Source organism: Polistes canadensis, unplaced genomic scaffold (assembly GCF_001313835.1).
Source record: "Polistes canadensis isolate GaletaPanama2010 unplaced genomic scaffold, ASM131383v1 scaffold_143, whole genome shotgun sequence".
Taxonomy (NCBI): Eukaryota; Metazoa; Arthropoda; class Insecta; order Hymenoptera; family Vespidae; genus Polistes; species Polistes canadensis.
Window position 1 is genome coordinate 368,396 of NW_014569690.1, and position 11,284 is coordinate 379,679.

General features: G+C 26.0%; 1 protein-coding gene across 1 annotated transcript; it reads left to right on the forward strand.

The window, feature by feature from the left end:
* Positions 1-418: 418 nt before the first annotated feature.
* LOC106788559 (importin-7) lies at positions 419-9,325 on the forward strand. Its single transcript, XM_014751911.1, has 19 exons — positions 419-631; positions 1,868-1,949; positions 3,385-3,535; positions 3,610-3,768; positions 3,868-4,024; positions 4,120-4,310; positions 4,389-4,562; positions 4,656-4,801; positions 5,527-5,690; positions 5,758-5,877; positions 5,979-6,305; positions 6,396-6,582; positions 6,683-6,906; positions 7,020-7,112; positions 7,235-7,461; positions 7,626-7,831; positions 7,917-8,189; positions 8,275-8,418; positions 8,514-9,325. The coding sequence occupies exons 1-19, from the start codon at positions 548-550 to the stop codon at positions 8,579-8,581; spliced, it is 3,177 nt and encodes a 1,058-aa protein (XP_014607397.1). The 5' UTR covers positions 419-547; the 3' UTR covers positions 8,582-9,325.
* The last annotated feature ends 1,959 nt before the right edge of the window (positions 9,326-11,284 follow it).

Genomic DNA, 11,284 nt, shown 5'->3' on the forward strand with positions numbered 1-11,284 from the left:
TATATATATAACTGATGAGAATTTTTGTTCCCTTTAATGTTTTTCTTATTCAGTTGAAAAATCGAATGAGTTTTCATGTATCGCAAGGGCTCGCAAATACATTCGATATTGTAAATCGATCCAAAAAGTAGTTCGAATTTGGCGCAAACTATTATGCTTCGTTTTCATTTTTATCTTTAACGAATAGAAAAATGTTTCAAATGATTATAATCGATATATTATTTCGATATAAATGAATATATTAATTAATAAAGATATATATATATAAATATATATTAAATATTTATTATATTAAAAAATGTTTAATTGAAATTGATTATATTAACTAATTGGACAATTTAAAAATTGGACAATTTACATCTTTCTCCAACCCTTTTAAGTATATCACAATCCTTGACCAAACGCAACAATTCAAGGCTTTTCAGTCGCCATGTTGTTTTGTCACGTGACAAGGTGGCAGAGAGGTGAATGCGCCGGGTCAAATTTATGAAGAACGGGGAAAAATTAACGCGTATTAACTGACACAATTATTTAAATATTTACGAAAATGGATCCTCGTAAATTAACGGAATTATTACGTGCTACTATTGACCCGTCTCAGCAGAAGCAAGCCGAGGATCAATTAAATCAGGTACGTGATATTGAAAAACGTGCTCCGATACTCTGATACTTCATGGACGGAAAAACATGTGGCTTCGCTTTTACATTCGTTTTACTTATTCTTTTTTTTTTCTTTTCTTTTTTTTTAAAAAAATCTTTTACCTTCTTTCAATTCTCTTTTCTTTAACCCTTCCTTTCGTCTTTCACATGTTTTCCACGAATATTTCGATTTCATCATCGAGCATATTCGATAAACAAAAAACTTATGTGCACATACATATTGGTAAAAAGCTTATAAATGTTACACCTTACAGCCAATAGATTTGGTACATTGAACACGGCATGCAAAATTTTGTTCCCTAACGACGAGCATCTCAATACTCGAATTTAATTGAGATATCGAAATTAATTTCGATTATTAATATTATTTAAATATATGTTTCAATCTTTTTTTTTTAATTATTAAAATTACAATTCATTTAATTTCTTTTTTTTTTTTTTTTTCAAACTAACCTCTTTTACATTTCCTTACTTTTTTTCACCTCTCCTCCTTCTTCTCCTTTTTTCTATACCCTTATGTTATATGTATTTTATATTATTGCAAATATATACTAAATAATATATTCTTTTTTTAAATAAATAATTAAACTATGTAAAATATAGCTAGTCCATTGATATTTTTTCTTTTTTTTTAATCAATTTTTTGATTAACATATTTGATCCTCTAAAGAAGAAATTTCTATATATATATATGTTGTTACAAATACCAGTATATGTAAGATTAAAATTATTCTTATTTTTTCATGCACAAACTATACTAAACATATTGACTATGATTTCTTATTCTAATAACTATAAAAATATTATGTATAAATAGTTACAGTTATGTTACCTCACATGTATATTGTTTGTTAAAAGTTCAATAAAGTTTTTGTATGAATTTATATTTTTGGATTTTGACCTATGCAAATATTATATCTGAAACATTACATAATTTTTTCTTGTAACGTGTATTAGCCTTTTACACTAAAAGGTTTTTCTTTTTTTTACTTATATTACCAGCTATTAATTTCTTATAAAAATAAATATAAACTCTGAAAATTATCTCTATTTTAAAATAAAAATAATTTCGGAGTGTCCTCCAGTGCTAAGGCTTTTTAAATATATAAAATATGCTTTTATACGTTTATTTATGATAGACGAATTTTTGTTAACAATACTATGATATACAATGAATATTTAAAAATATAAAAATGTATATTTTCAGATTCACAAGATTATAGGTTTTGCTCCAATACTTCTACAAGTAGTTATGTCAGCTGAAATTGACATGCCTGTCCGGCAAGCTGGTAAGCAGAAAACTAATTTAGATGTGCACACGTTTATAAAAATACATGTTGTTTTATACAATTTATATTTGTGTATTATTCAAATGTAGCAAGGAGCACACACATAACCTGAAATTTTGAAAAAATTGTTTTTTTTTTCTCTTTTTTGCATATATTTTCATAGTGTATATCTTTAAAAATAACATACTGAAATTTCAAATAAATATTTCTAATAGTTTTAGAGTTACAAATTAGAGTTACAGGGATTAGAAAGCAATCATTTTATCTTTGAACCGCGTTTTTCTCAAAACTGTATTTTTCAAATTGACTGCAGTTTTAACTCGAAGAATAATCATCCGATCGCTTTGATTTTTTTCTGCTTGTTTCGTATATGTTTTTCTATACAATGACCTAAAAGTTTTTCGACTGTATAAAAAATGTAATTTTGGCGGGCCAAAAAACATCAAAATTTTGAACAAAATTCGATTTTTTTTTTTTAAAGTCTGCCATTTTGGTAAATTTCAATTTTTTTTTTCACAATTTTAGGTCATTGTATAGACAATACCTTCTAGATTAACAGTATTTTTTTTTTTTTGTATTTCATCCACGGTGAAGGCTAGAATCACTGCAGCCGTTTAGGCCCTTTTTTTTTTTTTAGTGACTTGGGAGATAACGAATAACTTGCTGAAAATTACTTTTTTTCATTTGAAAATTTTTGTAAATATTCGTTAATTATGTATAAATATATCCTCTAAACTTTAAAATATATTTCATGCAGTAGTTTTCTTTAAAAAAAATTTCCCTAAAATCACCTTTTTTTTAGACGGTCATACTAGGTGTGCCCCTTAAACTAAAATTTGAAATAATCTCTTTGAAGGATATCAATGAACGATATTATTAAAGTATAATAAATATATTTAAAATTATAGATAAATGTATACATGTATCAACCCCTTGCATTACGATTTAATACGTGGAGGTGTGTGCCATCATATTTGGTATTTCTTATGTTCATCCTGTTAGAATTGTAAACCATATCACAAATTTCCCATGTTATTATAATGCAATGGGTTAAACGTATTAATATATAAAATAAGTAATCTACGCATTACATATATTAAATATAATCCTAGAACTACTAACTGGGGTAGATATCTACCCCAGGTAAACTTAAATCAAATGAAGATTTCATCGTTTTTTAGTACTTTAATTTATTTAAATCAATTTTTCATCGATTAAACTTTAGTAAAATAGAATTTGCTCTTCAACATTCTCTTTGGCATGAAAGAAAACAAAAATATTCATATACTTAAAAGTCTGATTATTGCTATCAGAACAGTTTTTAGAACTAGAAAACCTTTGGGGTAAATATATACCCCAGTTTGTAGTTTGAAGATTTAAAAAAAATAAGTTTGTAGTTCTAGGGATAATGATATGAGACTTGTTTATATTACAGGTGTTATTTACTTGAAAAATTTAATTACCACAAATTGGGCAGACAGAGAATTTGATCATGGAACTGTAGAGTTTAGTATTCATGAACAAGATCGTGCTATGTTACGTGATGCAATAGTAGATGCCGTTGTTCATGCACCTGATTTGTTAAGGTCAGCATAACATTGATTTTATTTGAATATTGTTATTTTATATTATATTTATAAATTTGTGTTTATTTGTTTAGAGTGCAATTAGCGGTATGCATTAGCAATATAGTTAAACATGATTTTCCTGGAAGATGGACTCAAATAGTCGATAAAATTACGATATATCTTCAAAACTCTGATGCTTCTTGTTGGCCTGGTGTACTTCTTGCTTTATATCAACTTGTTAAAAACTTTGAGTAAGTTTAATTAATAATATTAACAATAAAATGATGAAATTTTAGACCACGTCTTTGCTTAAAAAGATTTATTATTATAAATATTATAATACTTTTTAGATATAAAAAAGCAGAAGAAAGAGGACCATTGAACGAAGCAATGAATTTGCTTTTACCTATGATTTACCAATTGATATTACGTTTATTGCCAGATCAATCTGAACAATCAGTTTTACTTCAGACACAAATTTTGAAAATCTTTTTTGCACTTACTCAAGTATATATAAAAAAAATAATTTAATATAAATTATTTTCTATAATCGTTCATGAAATATATTTTATCGGAGATGTTAATTTTATTTTTGAATACAGTATACGCTGCCTCTGGATCTTATATCGAAAGAAGTATTCTCTCAGTGGATGGATATTGTGCGACAAGTAGCAGATAGGCCAGTCCCACCGGAGACGAACAATCCTAATTTAGACGACGATGAACGTATAGAGCTTCCTTGGTGGAAATGTAAAAAATGGTCTTTGCATATTCTTCATCGAATGTTTGAAAGGTAGTATTCTTATATTTGAGATCAGAAAAATATCACTTATATTATATTTGTTACATTATATTTTATTTTATATTATAGATATGGTAGTCCTGGTAACGTAACCAAAGAATATAAAGAATTTGCAGATTGGTATCTTGAAACTTTTAGTGCAGGTATTTTAGAAGTTTTATTGAAAATTTTGGATCAATATAGAAGAAAAATTTTTGTCTCGCCTCGAGTGGTACAACAATCGATTAATTATATTAATCAAGGGTAAAAATGGAAAATGAATTATAAACAAAATTATTTTTACAAACTTAATTACATCGTCAAATTAAAATATTATGTTTCTATTTAATACCGCAGTGTTAGTCATGCTTTTTCTTGGAAGTTTTTGAAGCCTCATATGTTTGAGATCATTCGTGATGTACTATTTCCTATTCTTTCTTATTCCGAATCTGATCAAGAATTGTGGAATAGCGATCCCTATGAGTATATAAGAGTTAAATTTGGTAAGAATACTTTAGATTATAATAATAATAATAATAATAATAATAATAATAATATTAGTTATTTTAAAACATCACACATCATACACAAATTTTACATCAAAATTTATATATAAACATTTTTTTTTTGTTTTTTAAAATATATGATTCTTGGTTCCATCGATTTTCCTGATAATAATCTGAACATCATGCTGTGTTATTAGTTCTTCAATGTAAGTAATTTCTGGATTGTCCTAATTCATTGATAAAATTATTGTCAATTGGTTTTCCACTTCAAAATTAAATTAGTATCTTTGTGATAAGTTATTATTGATTTTCTGAGGGAGATTGTTGGTTTCGTATTCTCTCTTTTTCTCATTTTCTCTTTTTCTCATTTTCTCTTTTTCTCTTTTTCTCTTTTTCTCATTTTCCTATTTTCTCATTTCACACTTTCTAAGAAAGTACATACGAAGGTAAGGAATCTATACACTCAGAGTTTCAACATAAACGAAGACTGTTACCTCTTTATTAACAACATGTTAACGTTATTAGTATTAAATGTAGTATTATATGTAGTATAATTAATTTAGTATTAAATGTAGTATTAAATGTAGTATTATATGTAGTATTATATGTAGTATTATATATGTAGTATTATATATGTAGTATAATTAATTTAAATATTAAATGGTAGTAGCAACCTTGATGCAAAGGAATAAATAAAAATATATATATTTGTTTTACTTCAGATATATTCGAAGATTTCGTCTCTCCTGTAACTGCAGCACAGACATTATTACATTCTGCTTGTAAGAAACGAAAAGATATGTTGCAAAAAACAATGCACCTATGCGCAGAAGTTCTAACAAGTCCGAACGCTGATCCACGGCAAAAAGATGGCGCATTACATATGGTAAATTTATTTAAAATCAATGCAACTATAGATACATTTTAAACAATATAATTATGTTTTATCTTAGGTTGGAAGTTTAGCAGATGTCTTGCTTAAAAAGAAGGTGTACAGGGAACAAATGGATAAAATGTTAGTACAACACGTGTTTCCAGAATTTAATAGTCCACATGGCCATATGCGAGCGAGGGTAAAAAAATAAACATTCAATTTTTTAATAGTTAATAATTTAAATTAAATATATAAATATGTTGATGAAAGTAATGTTAAATAATATGATCATAATTTTAGGCTTGTTGGGTTTTACATTATTTCTCTGAAATAAAGTTTAAACAAGAAGAAATGTTAGTCGAAGCAGTTAGACTGACAACGAATGCTCTTTTAACTGACTGTGATTTGCCTGTTAAAGTTGAAGCTGCTATAGCACTTCAAATGCTTCTGTGCGCCCAAGAAAAAGCTCAGAAATACATAGAACCACTTATAAAACAAATTACTCTTGAATTATTAGATATTATTAGAGATACAGAGAATGATGATTTAACTAGTGTTATGCAGAAAATTGTTTGTACATATACGCAACAGCTTATGCCAATAGCTGTATCAATTTGTCAACATTTGGTAAATATAAAATATTTTTTTTCTCACATATATATATATATAATTATATCATGAAAATATGAATAAAAATTAAATAATAATAATTTTTAGGCTACAACATTTAGTAAAGTTTTGGAAACCGATGAGGGTAGCGATGAAAAAGCCATAACTGCGATGGGTATTTTGAACACAATAGAAACGTTATTGAACGTTATGAAAAATCAACCCGTCATTATGGCACGATTAGAACCAACTGTTTTACAAGTAGTAGCCCATATATTCAGTCAAAGCGTCATGGGTAAGTTTTTTTTTTTTTTTTAAATAAATATATCTTTTGCTTATATAGATATATATATGTAAACAAGAAACTATTACTTACAATGATATTATTTATATAGAATTTTACGAAGAAGCGCTTTCATTAGTCTACGATTTAACGCTCCGGTCTATTTCTGGAGATATGTGGAAGGTTTTGGAACTTATATATCAGCTTTTCCAAAAAGATGGTTTTGATTATTTCACCGACATGATGCCAGCGTTACACAATTATATTATTATAGATACACCAGCATTTTTATCTAATGAAAATCATATAGTTGCTATGTTTAACATGTGCAAAGCTGTAAGTTTTTCTTTACTTCTTCTTCTTCTTCTTTTTATATAACTTGGAAACTTATGTGAACAAATATTTTTCAAATATTATATTATTAATAACACAAATTCTTTCGTTTATAGGTATTAACTGGCGATGCCGGCGAAGATCCCGAATGTCATGCTGCGAAATTATTAGAAGTTATTATTTTACAATGTAAAGGGCACATCGATCAGGTATATTTATTAGTTCGATTGAATTTATTTAATTAGCATTTTGTTGCTATTATATAATAATAATAATATTAATATACTTAATTAAGAGTATAAAATATTATTTCATATTTATTATCTTTCAGTGTATACCCTCATTCGTGCAATTGGTGCTAGAACGTTTATTGAGAGAAGTTAAGACATCCGAATTAAGGACTATGTGTCTTCAAGTAGTAATTGCAACATTATATTATAATCCAGCTTTATGTCTTGATTCAATGGAAAGATTACAGGGAAATCTTGGACAGTCAACAGAACCAATTGCATCGCATTTTATTAAACAGTGGATTCATGATACCGATTGCTTCCTAGGGTATACAATTTTTATTATTATTTATATTATACAGTTTTTTATTTTAATAAATGTGCGATATTTATTATTTTACAATATATATATATATATATGTTATTAGTAACACAAATAAAGTTACATATAGAATAATATTATTACAATAAATTTGTATTTTCTGTATTTAGATTGCACGATCGAAAACTTTGTGTTCTTGGATTATGTACATTGATTAGCATGGGTCCTGCTAAACCAAAAGCAGTGAATGAATGCGTTCAGCAAATAATTCCATCCCTAATTTTATTATTCGATGGCCTCAAAAGAGCATATGCCGCTAAAGTAACGGATGGAGATGAGGAAGATAACGAAGAGGAAGAAAGTGATATCGATGAAGGTTTGTTTTCATTGTTATTTTTATTGAGATATATATATATATAAAAGTTTTTTTAGGATATTATTAAAATGAATTATATTTTCAGAAGTTTTGTCATCGGACGAAGATGAGATTGATGATGCTAGTCAAGAATACCTTGAAAAATTACAAGATAAAGTAACAAGGTCTTCAGGACAGCATGGTTTTACCGTTAACGCGTCTATTCAAGATGGACATGCAGATAATAGATCTGATGATGATGAAGATGATTCTGAATATGACGGAAACGAAGAAACTGCTCTTGAAAGTTATAGTACACCTTTGGATTCAGATGAATCAAACCAAGACGAGTATGTTATCTTTAAAGAAGTTATGCAGAGTGAGTATTGATTTCATTTAATATTATATATCTGTAATATCTTATGATTTTATAAATATTATATAATAACTTTATATGTTACTAGATATTGAGAGAACTGACACAGCTTGGTATAGAGCATTAACGGGTCATTTAAATGCTGATGAACGGAAAGCATTGCAAGAAATTATAGTTTTAGCAGATCAGCGTAAAGCAGCTTTGGAAAGCAAAAGAATCGAGCAAAGCGGTGGTAATTATATATATTTTGTATTTTTTGTAAGTTCAAAGAAAATATCGTAAAACTTAATACTGTAAGAATGATTTGTTTTTCTTATTATTTTATAGGATACGCTTTCCATTCTCAAACTATACCAACTTCATTCAATTTTGGTGGAACACCTTTAAGTCGATAAGTATTTTTAATTATTTCTACTTGTATTGTATAAGTAAACAAATTACAAGGCATCTGAATTGGATACTAATAGTAAATAATTAACATGTGACCATTTGGAAGACAAAATTGTGCATGTCCTATCTACTATTTTTATGTACACCGATAGCAATTGGACAAGATTTTATTCTGATATGATGCTTATAAAATAAATTTTCATTCAAATTATTGTATACACATACTATATAGTTTCATTAGTCGAGACATTAGTACGATATTTTATTTGCCTAATGAGTGATGGTAGTGTATTATTTTTTTATAGACATTCAATATTAAAATAAATTCAATTGATTAATTATTGGGAAAACTGTTAATTGTCTAGCGAGCTTTTGTACATAATACTTTATTATAAATGAGTATAACGATTCGTTTATAATGTAAAATTCATTTATAATATAATTCATTTATAAATCTTGAATTAAAGTTAATTTGAAAAAATAATAGCTTGCTAGACATCATAATTTTTATTGTTAGTTACATATATTTCTACAAAAATTTTAAGTCTGTATATTTGTTAAATGAGACTATGTTAAAAATTGTTGGTACGAATATTAGAGAGGACTGTTTTTGAACTATATGACCAAAATTGCGTATAAACGTCATTTTATAATCATATCTTTACTTTATGAAAGCTTTTATTGTACACACTATTGCTCTGCTTGTACAGATGCTGTTCTTTAATAAAAAGAAAGTAGAAGGTTCCAAAGCTATTAAATATGATAAACCTAAACCTATTAAGTGATGATAGTAATCATCAGTTAATATTGAGATACAAATATATTACTATTTATATTAATGTTTATTTTGAATTGCTTGTAAAAAGATACTATTATATATATTATATATATAGTAATTATACTTAACTTTCGAAATTAAATTACAAGTCGAATCAGTGTAAATACTTATTAAATAAAAGAATTATATAATGTGATAGATATATAATAGAAAAAAGAAAAAATTAAAAAATATTCTAAATTTGATCGAGTTACTAAATAACTTCCTGATAAATTCATTAAAGTACTTTCATTGCATGTAAATAAATTTTTGAATGTAAAGGAAAGTTCTTTCTTTATGTTACATCTCGAAAATAATACAAAAAAAAATCTTTGATACTACAACATGTGTGTAAMAWTTAWAATTATTTATCTTATTATTATTATTATTATTATTATTATTATTTATTAAACACATTATTAACATATTCGCACTTCATGTAACATTCGTGATAATATTCCAATATCCTTTAGATTAATATCATAGTTTTATTCTTTGCATGCAATTCTCTCATTAAGAAAGTACACTTACATTAGTTCAGATAAGCTTTTGTAAAGTAAATAGCAACAAGCAAGCATATAAGATACATATTTAAACTCGATTAAATGATAATAACACTTACTTAATATTAGAAAAACAAACAAAAAATATGAATAACAGTAGTCAACAACTTAAAACGAACATTATAGTTATAATTCTCTAACTAACTAAACGAATACAATATAAATCAGATTTATTATACATAAGTTTCTACAACAATCCTTGACCTTGTACCCTTTTTTCTAACTATAAAACATTCGGATTAAAAATAAAACAAACCTAACGTTTAAATATAAATATATCATTTATAAAAAAAGAAATAATAAATATAACACATGTAAACGAATAAAACTTGTAACATCAATAGAATGATCGATACGTTCAACAAATTGGAAAATATAAATTTAATTGATTTCTTGTCCGCATAATAAATGAATTATTAATTGTTAATAATAGTTAACATTTTTAATATATTATGCCAAATCTTGAATAGAACGATGGGGTGAGAGAAAAAGAGATTATTCATAATTCTAATCGCGTTTTTATACTTGCAACAAAACGATGAATTCCGTATAACTTTCAAATAAAGTTTCTACGTTTAATTCAAATATTTATTTTATATATCGTATATAAAAATATATTTATTATATATTGAAGATAAATGAAAATTTTTTATTAAATTTAAATATCTCTTCTTATTTCACTCTATATATATATGCCAGGGCTTATATAAATATTATACTCGTAATTATTGTTAAAATTGTTTTTTGAATTAATTTTACGCATCCAGAAATATTTTAATTTTTGTTAAAATTCCTACGATTCTGAAATTAAATTACGAGACACTCCATACGAGGTCACGAGTCATACTTTGAGAAACCCCTGCTCTATGCCATTTAAAAATTGTTTTCTTGATACATAAGTATATCAAAATTAAAGGAACCTTTTATATATATTACATATTGCACATATCTTCTCTTAATATTGTTTTTTTTTTCTTTTTTATATTTCAAGTAACAATTTATTCCCGATGAAATTAAATTAATATAATTAAGTATTTCTAATTACCACATTCTAATAAATGTTAACACAATATTATAAAAATTTGACAATTGGTTTTAATTAATTAAAGGAAAGTATTCAAAAGTAAGTGCCTCGAAACAATAATAATTATACGTGAAATCTTTATTATGAAAGATATAGCAAAGAATATAACAAGTCGGATTAAATAAAAAAAGAAAATAATAAAGAAAGACAGCTAAGTTATTTTTTTAGTTAATAAGTTTCACACCACATTGTAACTGCAATATTAACAAATTAGTAATAAAAAAAAATACAAGGAAAGATTAAT

Bases quoted from the DNA above. Each gene is read 5' to 3' on its own strand.
- LOC106788559 (XM_014751911.1), top strand. From the start codon at position 548: ATGGATCCTCGTAAATTAACGGAATTATTACGTGCTACTATTGACCCG. The intron at 632-1,867 runs GTACGTGATATT...GTATATTTTCAG, and splicing joins CCGAGGATCAATTAAATCAG to ATTCACAAGATTATAGGTTT. The intron at 7,113-7,234 runs GTATATTTATTA...ATTATCTTTCAG, and splicing joins GTAAAGGGCACATCGATCAG to TGTATACCCTCATTCGTGCA.